Raw genomic sequence first — 23614 nt, forward strand, 5'->3', positions numbered from 1 at the left:
GAGAGAAAGAAAGAGAGAGAGAGAGAGAGAGAGAGAGAGTTACTGAAGAAGCAAATCTGTTTCCTGTATTACAACTTAGTTCCTTAACAGTTGTTTTACAGCAGCAGCCGGCAAAAGTTTGTTAAAAGTTTCAGAAAATGCAAGCAATAAAGTGTGTGGTGGTCGGAGATGGGTGAGTTGTTTTATTAGTATACTTTATTTGCTATATCAGTTTTCATCCTTTCACTTAAAAGGTACTGTATGTAAACAATATAGTACAGTTGTTTGTTTTTGTTGTCAAACACCTAATCTGTCATATGAATCTGAGTTAATAGCATTTATAAAACTTTCAAGGACTCTCCAGAAAGCTAGCAATTTACTTATTTTATATACTTAAGCTGCTGGTTAGTTTGAATTTCCTCATTTTTTTTTTTTTTTTTTTGTTAATGTCACATGAGATACTTATTTGTTTATACAGTCTAAGACTCAAGTCAGTACAGTAGCTGAACCCTAAAAGAGGTCATGGCTGAAAAAAACTGATTGTGAGACTTCATATAAAACTGATTTCTCTCTTCCTCTGTGAGATTAAGGTATTAAAATCATGGATTTCCTAATGTCTGCTTTGTCCAGGCTTTGCTATTTACAATATTATTACAGTTGTGCTTCGCACAAATCACAGAGATGTGCTTAATTTGACTGTCTGGCAACTTGTGGGTCGCAGAGATCTTTTGGGGCTTGTCATTCAACTTCACGGGCAAGATAATATAAAAACACAGAAGGATGAACACGTTCTGTGTTCGTTGCATTAAGTTTGCCGTTCCTCTGAGAGTGTGCAGGAAGTTATGCTTCATATAGTACATGCTAACTGATTTTCATCAAAAAAGGAAACTGCAGTCGCACATGAGCATTTTCCTGTAGAGGAAGTTTTTGACACTGCAAGTGACAGGAGCATAATGAGAATGTTAATAAATCACATCACTTACACAATGTGACCCTTTATAAGGGTGTACACATTTGGGCTGTTACTAGTAAACCAACCATAATTTCCATGAAGGATGCACTATAATGCAAGGAAAACAACCAGTGTCTTTTCCTTCATTGTAAGAATGAGACCTTACAAATTATAGTCATGCAGTCAAAGCTGCATTGCCATCTGTGTTTCTAAGATGACTGACTGGAAATGGCATTCTGTAGAACCAAATTCTCTTTTATTCAAGGACTTTTAAAAAAAAAAAAAGATAACACTTTGCAATCAAATCTAGACCTAGATATGTTAAGTCTGTGGTTTGCTTTCTGTCTGGTACTCATTTAGGTCTGTGACCATAAACGTGGTTAAACAAGTTAGGAGTATCTCGATCATATGCTGACTCGCAGACAGTGATGATTCAGTATGGAGGATGAGATGGCTCTGATGTCGAAACATGTGAGATTGAAGCTGCTTTTAGAAAGGGGGATGCAGGATTTGCATAGGATTATATTTTATGTTCGGATTTGCGACACCACTTTATCTCAACTGGTTCATATAATAATGTTACACAGAAACTGAATAAAAGTAATGGTGATGCATATGAAATACGGGTCTGAAATCAGACCAGTATGGTGATGCTATAGTTATATGAGTGTAGGCTGGAGATTTAATGTGTTAAAATGTCTTATTGTGGATAGATATAAAATGCATCTAATGCATTCATATTTCTCTTCAAGACTTCAATGGTATAAAGCGATTATGCAATTCTAGTCTGATTCTAATGAACATATATGGAAAATGGAAGATGGGTAGAGGTTAGCTGTTTTCTCTTTGCGGATATCCTGTTTAAACCCTGTGCTCAGTTCTCCATTTTGAAGCGGTATACTCCCTCTTGTGCTATTTTTAATGCCATAACGTGACCCAACTTAGCTTAAGTTCCTCATTCTCCTTCAAGGTGAAAATACTGTCCATCTATTTAATCTGTGGTAGCCTGGTTGCATATATAATAATCTCTTTCAAAATTTTAATCATAGATGTATGCTGTTCAGGTTCATACACTTGTTGTCAGCATTAGTTGACATGTGGCATCATCGTCCACTGTCTGCCTTGTGTTTCGTGTACATTCTTTGTGTGAGCGCACGGGTCCGGTTGTTAGTGACTGCCGTGCAGGAGTTACCAGTGTGCACTCTCCGGTGATGTCACGGTCCTGTCACCTTGTCAGGTTGGGTTTTTGTCTGACGAGGACCGTGGCATCATCGTTCCCTGTCTGTCTTATGTTTCATGTCTAGGGCATGGTGTCTGGATCCTGACTTCCTATCTGGTTCGGTTTTGGTCTATGTCAGGATCTGGACACTAATGCTCCATGTTCTGTTTGTTTGTTCCAAGCGTGTTGACGTTTTCGCCCTTATGTGTTTCAGGTGCCGCTGGCATGCAGAATCAGCATTTCCATGGGAACCCTGATTGTTTCCATAGGAACACTGATCATGCCAACTTTCAGCTGCGAGCGGCACCTGCCCCTTGTTTGTTCATGCCTATATTAATCCCCTCGTGTGTCATGTCCGGTGCAGGATTGTCTGATTTAATGTTAAATGTAGTTCAGTGTTGACTGAATGTCTTGCTAGATTGTTGTTTGGTGTGAAGTAACTAACCTCACTCTCTCTGTCTAGTTGTCCTGTCTCGTGTATCTGTTGGTTGCCCGCATGTCGGGTGGGTGGTTGCCTTCCAGTTTGCTGCATGTCAGCTGGGTTTCCAAGGAGGATACCTCGTCTTTGCCCGCGTGTCGGGAGCTAGATTTCCCTATCCTGCTGGGTGTTGTTCTGCACCTCACTAAGCTTCAACAGAGGATTGCACGAATCTATTCCTGACTCCCACAATACACTCATTCTACAAACACACTCTTCACAGATTTCCCCAGGAACGGCCACAGCATGTGCGTTTCTCTGTCATCTCTCCCCACTGCTGCAACCGGTGCCGGGATCCTCGACATCCACAGTGGCTGCTCACATTTATTTTAAATAAATCCTTTGAACTGTTCCTCTGCATTTGGGTCTGTTTGTCTTGCTATCACTTGTTACAGAACAATCCAGCCAAGCATGGACCCAGCAGAGGAATCCACTCTTCACTCCACCCTCTCTCAGCAGGGAGCCTTGCTGGGATGTCAGCAGGATCAAATGTCATCATCTAACTGGGCTCTGGAGATGATGGCTTCGCAGCTTGCCTCCTGTCACCTTGTCAGGTTGGGATTTTGTTTGACAAGGACCATGGCATCATAGTCCCCTGTCTGTCTCAGGTTTCGTGTACATTCTTTTGTAAGCGCACGGGTCCAGTTGTTAGTGACCGCCGTGCGTGAGTGTTTCCCTGTCACTACCTGTGCTCATGGCCACGAAGGCTGTTCCACAGTCTCTGTCGGTGCTCACGGCCATGCATGCCGTTCCCCAGCCTCTGTCGGTGCCCACGTCCATGGAGGCCACTCCCCAGTTGCAGCTGCCAGTGCTCACAGCTGCAGAGGCTGTTCCCCTGTTGCGGCCATCATCCATGGCCACGGAGGCCGTTCCCCAACCGCGACCAGCTTCTACGCCTGAGCCGTCCACGGCTCCACCCCCTGAGCCACTACCCCCTGAACACTGTCCAGCGGCTACTGCCCAGCTCACTGTCCCCTCTGCCCTCAAGCCACCAGATCCTGTCTCTGCCCTGAGGCATCCTCCCAGGCCTCTGGACCACACCCCTTTACTTAAACTCCCTCCCTGGTTTCCCTTCCTTTCTGTTGTGTTTTCTGTCCTTTGTTAGTTCTCATTTTGTTTGGTGTTTTTTTATGTTCCCGTTTGTACGATCTTTGTGCACGGGTCCGGTCTGTGTGCGAATTACTGCCGTGCACTCTCCAGTGATGTCACGGTCCTGTCACATTGTCAGGTTGGGTTTTTGTCTGACAAGGACTGTGGCATCATCGACCCCTGTCTGTCTTGTGTTTCGTGTACGTTCTTTGTGAGTGCATGGTCCAGTTGTTAGTGACTGCCGTGCATGAGTTACCCCCGTGCGCTCTTTGGTGATGTCACAGTCCTGTCACCTTGTCAGGTTAGGTTTTTGTCTGATGTTCCCTGTCTGTCTTGTGTTTTGAGTCTGGGGCATGGTGTCTGGATCCTGACTTCCTGTCTGGTTCGATTTTGGTCTGTGTCAGGATCCAGACAATCATGCTCCATGTTCTGTTTGTTTTGTTCCAAGTGTGTTGACGTTTTCGCCCTCATATGTTTCAGGTGCCATGGCAACCCTGATCATGCCAACTTTCAGCTGCGAGCGGCACCTGCCCCTTGTTTGTTCATGCCTATATTAATCCCCTCGTGTGTCATGTCCGGTGCTGGATTGTCTGATTTAATGTTAAATGTAGTTCAGTGTTGACTGAATGCCTTGCTAGATTGTTGTTTGGTGTTAAGTAACTAACCTCACTCTCTCTGCCTAGTTGGTCCTGTCTCGTGTATCTGTTGGTTGCCTGCGTGTCAGGTGTGTCGTTGCCTTCCAGTTCGCTGCGTGTCAGCTGGGTTTCCACGGAGGATACCTCGTCTTTACCCACGTGCCGGGAGCTAGATCGCCCTACCCTGCTGGGCGTCGTTCTGTACTTCACTAAGCTTCAATGGAGGATTTCCCAAATCTATTCCCGACTTCCACAATGCACACACTCATTCTACGAACACACTCTTCACGGATTTCCCCGGGCGCGGCCACAGTGCACGCGCTTCTCTGTCATCTCTCCCCACTGCTGCAGCCGGTGCCGGGATCCTCGACATCGACGGTGACTGCTCACATTTATTGTAAATAAATCCTTTAAACTTTTCCTCTGCATTTGGGTATATTTGTCTCACTATCGCTCGTTATATTAGTTTCCTCTCTTTCAGCTTGTCAGTGGAGGGAGACTAATGCACTTCATAGTATGTAGTCCAGTTATTCTTAGCCATAATAGCCACAATACATTAAGATCCCACTGTTTGAAAAAGTGCCTTTAATCCAGAATGGGTTGACAGAATACACCATGGTGAACCACCACGATTAAATACTAATTTGTTTATTAACATGCATAGGGGGGGCAATGTGACCTAGAACCCGTTTGACCCGGTGTTCTGACAATCTGCTCTACCAGCTCAGGATGTGCTACCATGTGATATGTAAAGTTAAAACATGGGTAGCTCATGCCGTGAGGCATGGAAGAACCTGTCAGTTTGTACTACGACAGCATGAAATTTGTTAAAAACCTAGGTAGCACATCTTGTCATGTAGATAATACCTATCAGGATGTGCCACCTGCATAACTATCATGTAGTGTGATATGGTGTGAGGCTGTACAAAGCCCTAACCCTACCCCCAAACCCTAATCCCAACCCTAAAACTATGTGAATATAGCATTGGTAGCACATCCTGATAGGTAGCATAAATTTTCTGGACACCGGCCATGCATTTAAACCTGATCATACAGTACATGGATCTAGGATTCTCAGAACTGCGATGCAATTGCCTTTCGGCTGGAAATGTTTACATCTTATGACACAGACTCTTCCGTGTAGTGACTTTGTGGTTGCTAGCCCTGCTAAAACGGAGATGAAGTTTAATGCAATCAACTCAGACCTTAGAAATACAAGCACATATGAGTGTAGACACCTTGTCATATACTGTAGCTATCACATTATGTTATCGTTGACAGAGTTGGAGAATTCTGGAGTTTAAGAATAAAAGAGGGAAAAAGAAAAAGTTTAAGTTAGCAGGGGAGCATTTTCAAAGACACATCATCAAAAAGAGACTCTCTCTCTTCCTGACAGACACCACCCTACTTCCTGCCAGGCCCCATACTGAGCTCGCTCTCTTTTACTCTCTGCATCATATCTTTCCCTCTGTATCTATCTGTATCGGATTCACAACACAACTTCAAAGAGCTTCAGAAAGCACCTCTAAACGGTTATCTCCCACTGTTTTCCAATTAAGATTTCAGCACACTGCCTCAAGTGTGTACGGGAATTTGAGTAGATTAAAATTTATTCAAGTCTTCTCAGAGATGATATCATATTTGATTCCCACTGAAGCTGCACTCTCTGACTAAATAATTTGAATATTACATTATTTCAACCTGGTCTCATCATAACGTCGGGATGGTAAAATCGTAAGAAATCTTGTTGGCTTGTTCAGAAAATGTAGGACTTTTAGTCCCATAGAGAAAAAAGGAACCAGCGAACAATGTTATAATGATTTTTCCTAAGTTTAACCAGTAACCCAAACCTAACCACAAGTTAAAAAGGAAAATACCTTGTGTTCCATGGAAGAAAGAAAACATTGGTGTTTGGAGCGAGATGACAAACAGTACATCAGTCATTTGTATTACATAAGTAAATATGGAATGAGAAACAAATTGGTTTACAGACATTTCGTTTCTTAATATAAATTGTTGGATAGGAGGCTAGCTAAAATTTGATGCCTATATGGACCTTATTTAAACTAGTGATGTCTTTTGTTTTTGACGAAATGAGAATATTTAGCCAGAGTATTAAAATGAATGGGATAAATTGGAACGGCCAATATGGCGGATGCAGAAAAGGAAGTCCCGCCTTACTGGTAAAACAGCCAATCATTTTTTAGATACAGACATCGCCTGTTAGTCAACTGGAGAACACGCATGAGCTGGACCAACCTGAAAAACATTGTTTTTTAGCGTGATCTGATCTAAAGAAGCAAAATTTATGATACCATTGTGTCATATTTGAGCACATTTTAGAGCAAATTTTACTGCTGATTTGAATATTCTTTGATCGTAATCTTGACCAACAGTTTTGGAGATTTCGGTCTTTCCCCATTCAAGTAGATTGGAGCTGTACTTTTATGCTGGTTGTATCCATAGAAAATAGCTGCACTCCAAAGACGGCAGCCGAGTGGACTGGCTTGCCATGAAAGGGACAACACTTGTACTGTTCTTTAAAGTGTTTTGGATCATTCCGCTCACTGGCGAAACACTGAAAAAAGACCTTTCCAAGACATTTCAATAGACATAAAACTCCATAAAACATGAGTAGTGAAAAATAAGATGTGATCTAGGAGCTTTATACAGTCATTGAAGAGTCTGTAAATCTATCCCTCACAACCTCGTTTTAATTCAAGTAAAAAAATCAAATATGGCGCTGCTGTAAATAAGGTCTATTGTATTGATTTGAAATTATTTTTGTTTATTAGTAGGTCTCTACGAGAATAAAAGTCTTTCGCCATTTTGTGCAAATTATTACGAGTTGACATGAAACTGTGTTGTATTATTTCATTGTTTTTTGTCAAAATGGTTTACATAAATTGTATGTGGGCATTCTTTGAAACTCACAGTACAGTATGTTTAAATGACTGGAACCATCAAAAAGGGGCCTGGGTAGCTCAGCGAGTAAAGACACTGATTACCACCCCTGGAGTCGCAAGTTCAAATCCAGGGTGTGCTGAGTGACTCCAGCCAGGTCTCCTAAGCAACCAAATTGGCCTGGTTGCTAGGGAGGGTAGAGTCACATGGGGTAACCTCCTCGTGGTCGCTATAATGTGGTTCTCGCTCTTGATGGGGCGTGTGGTGAGTTGTGCATGGATGCCATGGAGAATAGCGTGAAGCCTCCACACACACTATGTCTCCATGGTAATGCGCTCAACAAGCCATGTGATAAGATGCACGGATTGACAGTCTCAGACACAGAGGCAACTGAGATTCGTCCTCCGCCACCCAGATTGAGTCACTATGCCACCATGAGGACTTAGAGCGCATTGGGAATTGGGCATTCCAAATTGAGGAGAAAATTAAAAAAAAAAAACAATTACTGGAACCATCCAACATTTTTTGGTTTTGAATCATGGCTTAAAGTGCACAATGCTATGTCTCTGCCAGAGCTCTAGTTTTTTCTTTACATAGGACTCCAAAGCCTAGCCCTTAATCAAGTGTACACAAGCCTAACTCCAGATTAGCGTGTGTTTGTTGGTATGTATTTTTTTAAGTGTCTATATGAATGTTAATGCATTTTATAGAGAGAGAGAGAGAGAAAGAGAGAAAAAGAGGAATGAAAAATTTACAATTACAGAGTGTAATGAAGATAGCTGATAGTTCTGAATCTGATGTGACTGAATGTGTGCTGCCTGAGGTGTGTATTTTTGGCCTTGCCCTTGAGATCTGTAGCTGCAGTGTGATGCAAGGGAAATGTAGCCACAGGCTCCTGAATCCCAGCATTCCTCTCTCTCACAACCTGCATGCAGCAACATGTGCTCTGCTGAAGTTTTTCTCTGTCCTACACTCCTCTTTGAACCTGTGTACACTCCTCTTTCATGTACCTGTGTTTGTTGCTTATCAAGTGACCTATTGAATTTTATTCTCCCTTGTTGAGACCATGTAAGCATGCACAATTGTTTTGAGGTGTTATGTGTATAATTCCCGTTTGTTGTCATAGCTGTGTATGTAACATAACTCTACCTGTTATCACAGGATCTGTCTGTTTATGCAGTTTTAGAGTGAATGCACTGACTGTGACAACAGGTTTCTGAGTATATATAAATTATTTTCCCCTGAGGGTATTCCAGTTATCTTCTCTTGTTGCCTTAATATAACAAGACATGAAAATTGAACTCGTATAAAAAAAAAAAAAAATTTAAAAAAAAACAGTGCACAACAGAACAGTGATTTACAGGAGTAAACATTCAGCTCTGAGAAATGCAATGCAATGCAAAGCAATAGAAACAAAAGTAGATACAGAATGGCTAAACTCCTTTCATGTATGGCATTGCTGTATGCAGCTAGTATTTCAACACTCAGAGTACAGTCCATAGTTCTTGAAATAGAGCCAAGTAAACCACAAGAATGTTCTTTGAATTTGGAAACAAATGGGTGGATTCACAATGGAAAGTACAGTACACCTGTTGTCCTGTTGTTGGAGGATGGTTACACCAGTTACCTCACACACTTTGAAGTAATTTTAGCAGTACTTTACTTGACATCTGACTAAATTCCTGTTGTTTGTATATTTCAGAGCTGTGGGAAAGACCTGTCTTCTCATCAGCTACACTACAAATGCCTTCCCCGGGGAGTACATTCCCACAGTGTGAGTACTGCAACAAATAAAGTGGAGAAGTTTAACATATTTTTACAGTATGTTTTTCATTAACCTAACACTGATGGTGAAAGATTGAGAGATTGTGTGGGTTGTTTTTTTTGTTGTTTTTTTTTCACATTTCAGGTTTGATAACTACTCAGCAAATGTAATGGTGGACAGCAAACCAGTCAATCTGGGCCTCTGGGATACAGCTGGACAGGAAGACTATGACAGACTGCGGCCACTGTCCTACCCGCAGACGGTACACTCCCACATGTACTGTATATACACAAACCCCAGGGCCATAGGCACCGTAGACATTAAAGGGATTTTTGGGATTCAGTACAAGTTTCAATCAACAGCATTTGTGGCAAAAGTTGATTACCATAAAAATTACTTAGACTAGTTCCTTAATTTATAATAAAATAAAAAATAAATTAAAAAATACAGATACAGTAATGCACCTACAATGAAAGTGATTGAGGCCAGTCCATAAACTGGCACAAGACTGGCGCTAGACATGAACATTGCATGTGTTAACATGATTGAAGTGTGATAAAATCGATTACTAACCTTATTAGGGTAAAGTTATCCAATATTACAACTTCATTGCCATGATGATGCAACACCAGTAAACCCTATAAGCGATTTTATCACACTAAAATCATGTAGAATTGAGAACGTCTTGTGGCTCTACTTTTAGAAACAGTGTGTAGTTTGTATGTTAATGGACTGGCCTCATTCACTTCCATTGTCAGTGCCTTACTGTAACTGTGATTTTGGCTTCTTCTTTTTTAATAAACGAGGGACCATTTAAAAAAAATATATATATATTTATTTATTTTTATTTTTTTATTTTATTTTTTTGTGGTAATGAACATTATAACTTTCTTTCTTCAGCGGAACACAAACAAAGATTTTTATAAGAATGTATCAGCTCTGTAGGTCCATACAATGCAAGTGAATGGAGACCAGAACTCCAAAAGCTCCAAAAAGGAGATAAAAGTAACCCATAAAAGTGATCCATAAGACTCCAGTGGTTTAATCAATGTCTTCTGAAAAGATCCAGTTGGGTTTTGGGTGGGAACAGACCAAAATATAACTCCTTTTTCACTGTATATCTTGACAGCAGTCTCCTTGGCGATCATGATTTCAAGCTCGATTACACTTCCTTTTGTGCCATCCATTCCTCTTCGCATCAAGCACTAGGAAGTCATGATCCCTTTGGTTTGTTATCATGATCGTGCCTAGAGACTGCAATTAAAAGATGTACAGTGTAAAAGGAGTTTGTCTGTTCTCACCCAAAAACCAACTGGATCACTTTTATGTTGACTTTATCTCCTTTTTGGAGCTTCTGGAGTTCTGATCACCACTCACTTGCATTGTATGGACAAACAGAGCTGAGACATTCTTCTAAAAATCTTGGTTTGTGTTCAGCAGAAGAAAGAAAGTCATACACATCTGGGATGGCATGAGGGTGAGTAGATGATGAGAATTTTCATTTTTGGGTGAACTATCCCTTTAAATTTATACCCCCCATCATATTTTGCAGGATGTGTTTCTCATCTGTTTCTCCCTGGTGAGCCCGGCATCATTTGAAAATGTCAGAGCCAAGGTGAGTCTGGATATTTATGAAATACAAACACATTCAAATACAGACACAATCCATGTACATTCCAGTTACAAGCAATAATCTTCACAAACACAAAACAACCTACCACCATTCCATTCATTCACACATACGTACACACATTTACATAGACACTCATACATGTACTGTACTTCAAAACTGTACTCCAACTACTAATTTTCCTATTTTGATATTAAACACTTGCTTTGCATTACACTGGACACTCTATGCCACTATGCATTAATCTGTGATGCATTCTTAACCTAAATTACAAAGTTGTTTTGATAAACTGATGCAAAATTAAGTTTCACATCCAAAGTGATGTTCACAAAGGGGACATGATGTCAACGTCAGTCACTATTAAAATGTTTTGGCCTTGTGGGTATTCAGACATTCACAAATTTAAGGCTGAGTTCCATCACTGGCATTCAGCCATTTTGAAAGAGACAGTGATTTGTGCTCAGGAAGCATTTATTAAATACAGCATCATCATGTTTTTCCAGCCAGCCACAAGGTTCTTTCTATAAAGAGTCTATTGATCAATTTAGTTATTTATCTACCTTACACTTACAAAACTCCTAAGGGAGTATAAAACAGTGCAAGCAGTTCAGCTGACCTTGACCTGTTTTCAGTGGCAGGCCATGCATTAAAAGTCTAGGCCTTCAGTGTGATTCATGCCATTAAGAAAACACAGTTTCACAATGAATAAGACACCCTATGCCTTTGGGCATCATACATTATGTCGCAGCTAACTAATAATACCAATTGACATTTTAAAAACATATCCACACACGAAAGCCAGAACTTGAAACCACACTTAATGCTCAAGCAAGCCTAATTTTAACTGCAGCATGACTGTTTGTGAAATGAACGTCTCCCGAACAGACATTCAAAAATCATAATTTTTCATATGAATCTACGAAGGAGGTCTATAATACCTGGAAAAATGTATCTAATAAAATTTGCAATTTAAATGTTGCTTGCAATACATTTCGTTTAGTCAGGGTACACGGTTATGCTGCGTTACATTCAAGTTGGATGTGGGATATTCCTACTTGATATCTCCGACCATAAATGCATTCCATTCCCCGATATTCGGAAGATGACGTTTAAGGAAACAAAACTGCAATGCTCCCGTTAGCTTAGCAGGGGTTTGACTCCTAGCAACCCAACTGATAAAATGCTGCAGCGCTAGCATTTGTACTTCAGGTGTACGATTATCAAAAGAGATTATAATGTTTTGTACACCTGTTTCTGCAGGCGTTTGTTAAACAAGCTTTAATATCATGTAATGTGGAAACAAACTAATTTATCGATATTACTTAATAAAGTGAATGTTTATCACTTTGTATATCTCCCTGAGTGTCGACATGTTTGTGTGACATCATGCCCCTGCATCTTGGCCAAATTGGAGTTGAGAATTTCTGCACGAGCCTACAAGTTGTAATTCTGACTACAAAATGCATTCCATTGCACTTTTCCTAGTAGGAAGTTGTAAAATCCAACTTTCCGTGTTGACTGGAACGCAGCACTACTTTTCAAAACTTGATCTGACACTGAATGCTCAAGCAGCCTAATTTACACTTAGAAAACTCCTGATGTTGCTATAACAATTCAAAAAGCACTTACCAATTTACTTGAAGTGAAAATCAGTCCTCCTTTCCTGTTTAATAAATTAAGAAATCACACGGTCATGCAGAACATCTCATGTTTTTAAATCCATAAGGATCTCTTTTATCAATGGCAATCGTGGCAGTAATGACAGTCGACTCGTCAGCAAGATATCGCGTTCGATTTCAAATTACATCGCTTAAAGCGTTATTGCGTCACTCAAGGCCAGCTAGAAGGCCTCGACCAGGACATATCCTAAAGATCACACCCACCAAGAACAAATAAATCAATCTGATTGGCTGATGAATCTGACAATCTAACTTTATTTGCCCATTCATTTGCACTGTTGAGGGATTCTGTGGAAATTCTGAAGGCCTGACGGGGTGGAGCTCAAACTCACGCGCTGCTTTGTGCATGTGAATTGTGAAACAGTTGTCACACTTTGCTTGTAAGCATCAAGGAATAAATTCTGACTGGATAAACTTTTCATTTTTCTCTATTTGTTTGTAGATTAATTAAGAGTGGAAAGCGATTAAAAATACATAGGCAAAAAGGTGATTGAGAATGAAAGGATGAAAAATATGTATTTATTTGGAATGTTAGGCCAGCAGAGAAGGCTTTGCTGGCCCTGAGAATTCACCATTGCCTGTTTTCCATTAAGTGCAACTTTAGATGTCTGATAGAGACACCACTTATTGTCCTGCTATAGATGCCTTGTTTAAACTGCCTCCATTTCACTCTGATAGAAAGCATTTTCAAGAGTGATCCCAAAAGTGAATGCTGTTTTAGAAGTCAACATGGCTGTTCCTTGAGAGTGAAGTGCAATCCAAACAATCAAATGTACTAGGGACAAAACGTAGGGATAAAATGTGTCAATGGTATCCAAATTCCACCAGTGGCCAAAGATGGAACTACAGTCATGAGACCCAAACTGCATTCTTTCAGTTATTTCTTAAAATAGGTATAGCTGCAGGCCAGAGATCTCCAAATGGGGTGGAATCTCCAAAAGATGGTGGGGTCACTCCAGAAGGGGCGGGGTTACTCCAAAAGCGGGTGGCACCAACTCCAAAAGGGGGCATCACTTCCACACATGATTAGGGAAAGGGTCAGGTAAAAGGCTCCCAATATCTCTGCTGCCAGTTTGGAGCTCCCGCTCCATTTTGGAGCTCTGCCTGGAGCTATATCCTTCTCTATTTCTGAGAATGGATGTGGCGTGAAAGGCACATTGCGTCCAATTTTTAGAAACATTTGAGTATTAATTGCATTAATATACTTCTAACCCTAACAGTACAGAGACCAAAACAGTGTCCTTTCACTTACTTCATACAAATGTTGTATCTTGCTAGTCGGAGACCAAAAGTAATTTGACATTAAATGCACAGTGCCAGCAATTTTGGAGGCATGGACATTCATCACTTGATGCCGCTTGTCTGGAATTCAGCATATTGGTTTTAACTTTAGGTGGAAAAAAAATATTAATCTAATACAGATTTCCCATTTGATCATGTTGGTCCACAAGCATTTAAGTGATAAAGAAAAAAACAGGTTGTTTGATAAGTCCATGCTGTTAGGTTAGCTTGTATAACTTTGACATTGGGGGCCTGAATCTGGGATGATCTCTTGTATTGTTATTTTTAATTGTAATGGCTCAAGGTTGTGTAAGTCTGCAAGGATAAAAAAAAACTACTCAAACACAATATTTATAACCTTTAGTTTTCCAAATAGAAGATGTCCCTGAGTTGTCTCTTTACTTAATCATATTTAAATAGTATTGTTTGGACAAGCATACACATAATTCTCAATCTGAAAGAACTATTTATGAGTGGATCTGAATTTATTTTACATTAAAGCACAGTTTGGCTTGCTGCTGTAGGAATTTAAGCTGCTTATCTCCAATTTAGGGATTTCTCTTATATCATACACAATGTTTAACAATGTATTGCCATGTAATACAAAGCAGCAGTGATGTTTTGAGTGGAGCGAGATGTGTTCACCAGCTTGTATTTTCAATGGTTGTGGCACTGTGTTATAGATACATTATTAGACCAAATTGGCTTTGTTGCTATGTTAGTTTGCCATCGGTTTAAGATTAACTGTAATGTCAACTGTGAGCCTAACTGTATAGTAATAGCATTGTATGTCTAATACTAAACAAAATGAACTTGGAAATGTAAATTGCATCTGTGACAGGGTCATAACCACCATAGACAATAAGGGGGACATTTGCCCTCCAGTATTCAGATTAGTCCATCTAGGTTTTAAAATGTTTACATTCTTGAGCATTTATTTACATCTTTGATTAGTAAGAGCTCAAGAACCAAAGGAAACTGACAAAAACGAAAAGAGATTCAGACTGATAAAAGGAATTTTAATAAACAATGAAGACTCTGTAATATTCTACCGACCTAGTTTATTATTTTATTTTTTTTATTAATAGAGATGAGGAACAAAGACCCAAAATGAATAAGCAGAGAGAAAGCATTTCTATTCTGATAAGTTGTTGTTATAATGCTAGACCTTATCAAGGCCACTGCAGCATGTTTAAGGTGCTGGAATGGAAAGCAAATGATTTTTGATTTCGACAATTCCAGAAACACTCTAGGCCTAATCCATTCCAATTTACATTGTTTAAAATCTTACCGCTTGCATAAACAAGTCCGCCAACAGCCCTTTGGTTTGTTATTAAGTTCAAACAATAGCAGTCTCATCAGCCGTTCCTTAATGCTTTTTGCTTTCACTCCCAATCAAAGACCTTCAGAAGCTTATTCCACTCTTTTAGCTTTTCTTACCCACCTGGTCTATTCCTTTATTATTTCTACAGTATATTCCCAAGTAGTAACCATGGTAACACTGGCCTTATGCAAATGTAGTCTTGATAGATTGCACGAGGTTGAGGAGATAAATTAAAATCTATTTAAAGCGGAGAAGAAAGCACATATATGAAGTGGGGGAGGCTGTGGGAAGTCACATGGCCCATGCTAACACATCCACGCTGTGGAAGCAATCACCTGTGACGAAGAAGTTAAGTGCAGAGAGATCATTTCTCATTACCAGCGCTGGCTGAATTTGAAAAGGGGGTGCTGCGATAATGGTTTGCTTTGACTGGATTACAAAACGAGTCACAGAAAAGCTGTGTTGCACCCCATCCACCTGCCTATCATAAACACTGATAAATGCCATTGGAGACATGCTGATCCCTAACGAATGCCACCATTTTGTCTCTCTAAATCCTTTTGAAGTCTCTTATTAATAGGCTTGAAAAGAGGAAACAAAGATACCTTTAGTTTCATTCAAACGCCCAAATAACTTAGCTGCTGTCGACCAGGTGTGGTATTTTAAAGGAACAGATGAATAATAAGTGCTCATTTTAGAACCTGAGTCATGGATGTAAAACTTTTGTCCTGAGGGAACTGAGGAGATATTTGTTTATCACTCTTTTTAATGTTCTATCGAAAATATATTTCATGTGCACTTTAGTTCATGGTACAGTGTTGATGTTCTGTTTTCCTTCTAATAGCAGTAACGTCATCCATAGTTATTAAAATGTAATTTACCCCCAAAATTAACATTTTGTTATCATTTACTCACCCTTGTGTTGTTTCAGCACACGCACAGGTTTGGAATAGGGATGCACCGATCTGATATCTAAATCTGTATAAGCTCTGATACTGCTGTTTTTAACTGGTTCTGGTATTGGCCCAACAAGCCCAACCCAAATCTGGTACTGTAACTGGGTTTCATCAAACTATATTTATGAAATTGCGCATAAGAAATCCTAAATGGAAACGCTTGGCATGCAAATAAACACTTAAAATTGTATGCGCTAGGAGGAGGTTGATTTTCTAGAGTTTTGCATTAGTTAAAAGGTGCATTTAGGTAATAGAAACAGTTTATTCACAAAACAATGACATATTTTGACCATTTGTGCACGTGTTAGTATGCGATAGCTTGATGTGACTGGCCAAACGAAAGGTCAGACCTTGGCACATACTTCTTCGAACATAGCTCTTGACATTAGGAAGTGTTTAACCCACAGACGTTCCCAGATGTGCGGAGGCTGGTGGCGTGTGGGCATCTCAGCCCATTTCAGCCCTCATTATATCTGATATGACACTTATTCTGCAGAGTCTCCTGGCAGCATTTAATAAAACAAGGTACAATTGCTCCAATCCTGTAAATAAAGATAATGTGCATGACGTAGTGGATGGAAAGGCGCAACTAGATCTGTAACGTTTATGAAATTTGGTTGACAATTGTAGGCCTCCTTGCTCGCACACGCTTTTTCAGTTCTGCCCACAAATTTTCTATTGAATTGAAGTCAGGGTGTTGTGATGGCCACTCCAATACCTTGACTTTGTTGTCCTTAAGCCATTTTGCCACAACTTTGGAGATATGCTTGGGGTCATTGTCCATTTGGAAGACCCATTTGTGACCGAGCTTTAACTTCCTAGCTGATGTCTTGAGACGTTGCTTCAATATATCCACATAAATTTCCTTCCTCATGATGCCATATATTTTGTGAAGTGCACCAGTGCCTCCTGCAGCAAAGCACCCCCACAACATGATACTGCCACCCCCATGCTTCACGGTTGGGATGGTGTTCTTCGGCTTGCAAGCCTCACCCTTTTTCCTCTAAACATAACGATGGTCATTATGGCCAAACATGTCCCCATGTGCACTTGCAAACTGTATTCTGGCTTTTTTATGCCAGTTTTGGAGTAGTGGCTTCTTCCTCGCTGAGCAGCCTTTCAGGTTATGTCAATATAGGACTTGTTTTACTGTGGATATAGATACTTGTCTACCTGTTTCCTCCAGCATCATCACAAGGTCCTTTGCTGTTGTTCTGGGATTGATTTGCACTTTTCACACCAAACTACCTCTAGGAGACAGAATGCGTCTAGTTCCCGAGCGATATGATGGCTGCGTGGTCCCATGGTGTTTATACTTGCATACTGTTGTTTGTACAGATGAACATGGTACCTTCAGGCATTTGGAAATTGCTCCCAAGGATGATCCAGACTTGTGGAGGTCCACAATTTTTTTCTGAGGTCTTGGCTGATTTCTTTTGATTTTCCCATGATGTCAAGCAAAGAGGCACAGATTTTGAAGGTAGGCCTCAAAATACATCCACAGGTACACTTCCAATTGACTCCAATTAGCCTATTAGCATATCAGAAACTAATTTGCTAATTGCCTAAAGGCTTGACATCATTTTCTGGAATTTTCCAAGCTGCTTAAAGGCACAGTTAACTTAGTGTATTTAAAGTTCTGACCCACTAGAATTGTGATATAGTCAATTAAAAGCGAAACAATCTGTCTGTAAACAATTGATGGAAAAATTACTCATGTCATGCACAAAGTAGATGTCCTAAACGACTTGTCAAAGCTATAGTTTGCTAATATGAAATCTGTGGAGTGGTTCAAAAATGAGTTTTAGTGACTTTAACCGAAGTGTATGTAAAGTTCTAAATTCAACTTTACATTAAAACATTTAAATACATTTAATGCCATCTGGAGCCATACATTCAATCAGGGCTTAAATTGTCCATTCCATTTCTTGTATGCTCCGACATTTTTCACACATTACGGCTCCATTTCGTGAGTGTACTTGCTCAAAAGCCTTTCAAGTTCATTAGTCAGTTGCTGGTAAAGGCAGCATATTCAAGAGTGGCACGAGACTGTGCGCCCCCACAACAGATGCGTGTTCCACTTCTGTATTGCTACGTGGTCCGATCTCTGATTCGCAGAAATCGCAAAAAATGGAATCAACTGCTCACCTATTTCTGAGATCCACTGATATGGAGTAGCAATTTTGCTTTGTTTATCACAAAGCTGTAAACCACTTAATAACAATGTGAATTTACTTTTAAATTGTAGGCTAACACAATTGGATAGTTTAGCATGTTCAAAGGTAAGATGACCCCCCTACGTCCCAGCTGTCACCTGATTTTTATAAAATGCATAAAATACCTGATATCATTATTCATAATGTAGTTTTGTCATTTAATGTAAAATGCTAAACCAAATAAATCTGTATTATCACAATTAAGTTACATAATTTCATTCATAAATAATGATAGACAAATCATATAGCCTAACAGTTGGCTATTTCGTATGGTCTCGCACGATGTTGATCGCATAAACTTATACGACTTCATCACGTGCAAATTCCCGGATGTCTAATCCTGAAGTTAGCGCGAGTTCCGTGCACGAGGCGTTAAGGACATACTTATTAATATTATGCCCTTACCCAAACCCCTTATCTAAACTTAACCAATCTGTAGAGTGCATAAACATGATAGGAAGCTGCTGTGTGTGACAGAAGCAAGTAATTGTCGTATATTAGATGGAAACGATGTCCAGCGACATCATTGGCTGTAGTGAAAGTCGTAGGAATTCAAACGAGTGCAGTCGCACGATATAATATGAATTAGCCAAATTGAAAAAAGTCGTATGAATCCTGACGATTTCACCGTGAGAGTGTGTTGATTTAGACACACATATTTTTTAATGAAGCGATGTTATAACAGCAATCACTCGATTTTAGGGTTCCCCCAAACTGAACCGATTTGACCTGCATATGCCGTTAAATGTGGTCCCGAACCTAAATATGATGCAGTGTTGAATTGAATTTTGGAAGTTAAGATAAAATCCAGTGGAGAGAGTCTTCTTCACAAGATCAAGGAACATGTCTGATAAATGTATTAGTCATCTCCGTGCTGGATTGTTTAGTTTCCAGTTTGATTGGATGCTTGCTTATTGATTTAAATCTGAATGGATGCAATTAAAAAAGAATGTTACAAACTTGGATAAACTCGTTTTCAAAGCTACCATAATCAAATACATATGTATTAGGCTAATGTAAGACTTACACTACATTGTTTTATATTTGTTTTGTTTTTTAGTAAAAAAAAAAAAAGTTTTTTAGCACATGCATGCAGCGACTAAAGCGATGTATGTTTTAAGATGAATTCAGCCACAGCAACTGATCTAGAGTCAACTTTCCCATCCTGCTTGTAATTATAGTTTGAAATTGAGGTAAGGAAAACTGATACTAGATAGTTTACTGGTGCAGTTATGAGCAGCGTTATCCTGGAGCGGCAACTGGAATTTCTGATCGATACCTAATATTCATTAATACGAACATCATGCCCTCGACCAGGGGAAGGCTAAGACTTGCCCAGCCTTACACACGCTCCTCCTATGACTACAAGCCTACGAGCAATGATTCGTATTTTCTTTAGTCATTTTTTTAGAAATGCGCTTAAAAAATGCTAAACATTTAGATGGAAACCCAGTTTGTGTGTTAGTCATGGTTGTTACTGTCACGTTCCAAAAAATAACATAAAAGACCAATTAAAGCACATTAAAGCAGTCCATATGAATCGTGCATTTTTTTCAAAATTTCTTGAAGACAAACGATAGCTTTGTGAATCGCAAAAGGCTGTGTTTACTAAGTAGATATATAATCTACATGCGCAGCGCGTTTCAGTGAATGCGTGCTGCTCTATTGACACACACACATAACACGCACAGGGCTATCATGATGTGCTGCTGAATCGCCTCTCAGAGTGGCACGCAATATGCAATACACACGAATAACATCTCAGATGTAGATGCTCAATAGTTTGGTTCACTTATATTGAAATAATGTGTAGTTAGAGGTTTGTGTTTCTTTTCACAGTGAGGTATATATATTATAAAATGATTAAGAAAAAAACAACTCTAGTATCAGATCGGGATTGGTCGATACCGTGAGTTCAGGTATCGGAATCGGTTTAGGAGAGAAACAGTGGTATCGGTGCATCCCTAGATTGGAACAACATAAAGGTGAATAAATGATGAAAGAATTTTCTTTTTTGGGTGAACTATCTTTTTAATTTATAAATGCTGACCACTCTATTGTTTAAAAAAATAGAGTAAATTGTTTTCTAAGTGTAACGAAGAGGAGGGTGGGGCCGGCCCCCAATCGGGCTAATCAGCCAAGGAGAGGGATGAGTGCAGCGGGATGTTCAACAGAGAGAGAGCCACACACAGCTGCCGTGTGTGCATTTGTGTTGTGTGTCTTTTTGTTTCATTAAATATTATTTTGACCATTCAACCGGTTCCTGCCTCCTCCTTTCCCATTTTAACCTTGCTATACTAAGATTTCATTTTGTGTCTGTTTGGATGGCAAGGACACTGTGGGCTTAGAAATGTTCTAGTAATACAAAGATTGCTGTGCCCATTGATCACTCAAGGCCTGCTATAACATGACTGCAAGGACTGCTTTGTGTATGGTAACAATGGTGTTTGTGAGTGTCAGATTAAAGACCATATTTAGAGGGCAGGCCTTGAAATGTGCAGCAGTCCTTGTACTCAGTAAGTTTTCATAAAGCATCTCTCTTTTAGCTGCTTTGCAAAGAACAAGCAAGCTTTTTTCATCAGCATTTTTCAGATGCACTACATACTTTCTGAGATGCCATTGACATTAACTACTAATTCGATTGGTGCTTTTATGGGAAAAAAACACTTTTAAATGAAAAGGCCTTGGCATATCCAGACATGACAGACATAAAGTGAAATGAGCGAGAACTTAAAAAACCTTTGTAGAAATAACTCTGACTTGAGCTCATGTTTTATTTATTTGTTTTTGACTTACTATGCATAATTCAATGTATTGAACAAAAAATGTTTAAACAAAAATGTATTGTTTTGTTTATTCACAATTCTCTTTTTATTGTTGTGCTCTTCATGTCAGTTGAAAAAAAAAGTATCTTCCTTAGACTCTTCCAGTATATCACATTATCTCTTGTTATGTATTTTTGCTTACATTATGGCAATAAATTGTCCCATATTACTGTTCACGTGAGCACTTTAATTACCTTTATAATCCCTGCGTACACACTGTCAAATAAATGTACTGTGCAAAGCACCATCAGGGTAGAGGCAAAACCGAAATACCACAGATGGACTGATAAATAAGTGTTATGAGAATAAGAAAATTAACCTGTTTTGACCTGCTCCTCTGCTCCCTCTAGTGGTACCCAGAGGTGAGGCACCACTGCCCTTCCACTCCGATAATTCTGGTTGGCACCAAGCTCGATCTGAGAGATGAGAAAGAGACCATTGAAAAGCTAAAGGAGAAAAAACTGGCACCAATCACTTACCCACAGGGTCTCGCATTGGCCAAAGAAATAGGTGAGGCGGCAAAGGTGGACTTCTACTTTTTATATTTTTGGATGTCAGTGTTTGAGACACTGTATATACTTTTGACAATAAATATAATATATAATTCTTCACTGATTAAGCTTCATGCTTAATAGTTGACATGAAGATCCTACTGCAGATCTGTTCAGAGAAAAGAGAGAATTATGATTAGAAAAGTAATTTAGATAGTCTCGGAATACACTAAATTACAATGCAGTACATATCAGGCTACAGATTTAGATGCTGAATGCAATTTTCTTTCAGTGCGATTTGTACGAGCATTTGAGAAAACACATGGGCTAGTTCTCCTACATGCTCAGATATGCAGATTTGTGCACACCTAATACACCCAGACATCTGCTGCTAGGTATCCTACTTAGAAGATCTGTGTTAATGTATCAGATATGCTTTAGTATGCCTCTGCATACAGCATTTAAACTATAAAAATTTTATAGATATTTGAATGCTTTAATTACATACAATGAGTGCTATATTACTTTTGAGAGGAGGATATATTGCTTGTTTGTTCCAATTTGTCCTTCTATAGAATAAACATGATTATGTACTGTATGTGCTTGTGTTAATACAGATGCAGTAAAATACCTAGAGTGTTCTGCTCTTACTCAAAGAGGTCTAAAGACAGTGTTTGATGAGGCCATCCGTGCTGTGCTTTGCCCCCAACCCACCAAGGTCAAGAAGAAGGGCTGCGTGCTGCTCTAAGTATACATTGTGCATTAGTGGGTGCGTGTTGTTTCTGAGTTTTTTCTCTTAAGACAGAGGGGAAAAGTGCAAGCATAAAATTTCAGATGCTGCCTCAATTACCACAAAAGGCTTTTGTTCTATTGCTTTGCAAGTGTAGTGACTTACAGGCCTGTTTCCAGGTGCAAGTTAAAGATAGTTATTCTGATTCATGCCAAAGGCTGTTCAAAGGCTCCTTAAAAAGAATGTTACGAAATGCAAAAAGCAGAACAACCACTGACCTTTTGTTCTCTCTGCCTCCAGATTCTTCACTGTAAAAAAGGTACCAGAGAAATCCACTGATTTTCTCCAACAACCTAACAAGGGATAGAAAATAATTGTTTGTGGAATTTTATTAAATTGCAAAAAAAAAAAAAAAGAAAAAAAGCCTTCTCTTTTTAGCCAGATATAGCTCTTGAATCCACCATATTGATACCATTGAAATAATATTTTTGTTAAAGAGATAGTTCACCCAGAAAATCAATTTATATAATTATTTACAATTTACTAATGTTGTTCCAAACCCATGACTTTCTTGGTTAGCTTCAGTCACCATTCAAAAAGTGCACAGAAAGTGAATAGTAACTGAGGCTGTCATTCTGCCTAACATCTCCTTTTGTGTACCACAAAAAAAAAAAGAAAGTCAGAACGGTTTGAGTTTTCATTTTTGAGTGAACTACCCATACAAGTGTAAAGAAAGAGAAAATATTTAATCATAATATTGTAACTGATGTATTGTGTATATTGTGATTGATGTAGTTGATGTGTCTTTATGGGGACACAGTTGTGTATTTTGGTCTTGGGTAGGAAGAACCCATTTTTTGCTCTCCATTCTTAGAACCGAATAAAATGTATACTAGTTACATTTGTTTCTAGATTAAAAAAGCACAAGTACTAGTTAAACAGAGTTAAACTCAGAGGGATTTTTGAACATATGAATCACATTCACTAGAATGGCAAAATAAACTCTACAACTCTGTTTCCAGACAGCTTTTTCTTTCTTTCTCCGTTTATCTAATTTATTTTTATTTTTTCTTTGATTTTGCCACTTGTCTAAAGAGTTCAAACATAACAACAGTTAAAATAATAGATTCATAGATTTACACCCTGTAGTAAAAGTACATTGTGGAGAACAATTGATTATTGATTGCAGAACTACAGGATTTCTTTGAATAGCTTCTATCATTACTTCTACAGTTCTGAAACTTTAGCAGCATAAATGTTAACTTATATCTTACTATGATGACACTCTCACATAATCTGCCCTTCCCACTTGTGTTTGCTGTGTTGACTCACTGAGTGACATGACAACATGCCAAGCGTTTCAGTGGCACTGCCATAAGCTAACATCAATGGCAATATCATGAGCTAATATCAATAGCACTATCATGAGCTAGCATCAAAATGTTGCCATTTACTGCAAGT

The 23614-nt window shown here is 39.2% G+C and overlaps 1 protein-coding gene across 1 annotated transcript; it reads left to right on the top strand.

Annotated features, from left to right (window-relative positions):
- Positions 1-6: 6 nt before the first annotated feature.
- On the top strand, positions 7-23176 carry LOC127451446 (ras-related C3 botulinum toxin substrate 2). Its single transcript, XM_051716163.1, has 7 exons — positions 7-172; positions 8959-9030; positions 9166-9283; positions 10574-10636; positions 21283-21442; positions 22041-22192; positions 22454-23176. Exons 1-6 carry the CDS (start codon positions 138-140, stop codon positions 22169-22171), a joined length of 579 nt encoding a protein of 192 aa, XP_051572123.1. The 5' UTR covers positions 7-137; the 3' UTR covers positions 22172-22192; positions 22454-23176.
- The last annotated feature ends 438 nt before the right edge of the window (positions 23177-23614 follow it).

Source organism: Myxocyprinus asiaticus, chromosome 14, assembly GCF_019703515.2.
Source record: "Myxocyprinus asiaticus isolate MX2 ecotype Aquarium Trade chromosome 14, UBuf_Myxa_2, whole genome shotgun sequence".
Classification (NCBI taxonomy): Eukaryota; Metazoa; Chordata; class Actinopteri; order Cypriniformes; family Catostomidae; genus Myxocyprinus; species Myxocyprinus asiaticus.

What these genes read in the sequence shown, in the direction of transcription:
- LOC127451446 (XM_051716163.1), top strand. Translation starts at nt 138, where the DNA reads ATGCAAGCAATAAAGTGTGTGGTGGTCGGAGATGG. An exon ending in GGGGAGTACATTCCCACAGT is followed by an intron (nt 9,031 to 9,165) that starts GTGAGTACTGCA and finishes TTCACATTTCAG; the next exon opens with GTTTGATAACTACTCAGCAA. An exon ending in TTGAAAATGTCAGAGCCAAG is followed by an intron (nt 10,637 to 21,282) that starts GTGAGTCTGGAT and finishes TGCTCCCTCTAG; the next exon opens with TGGTACCCAGAGGTGAGGCA.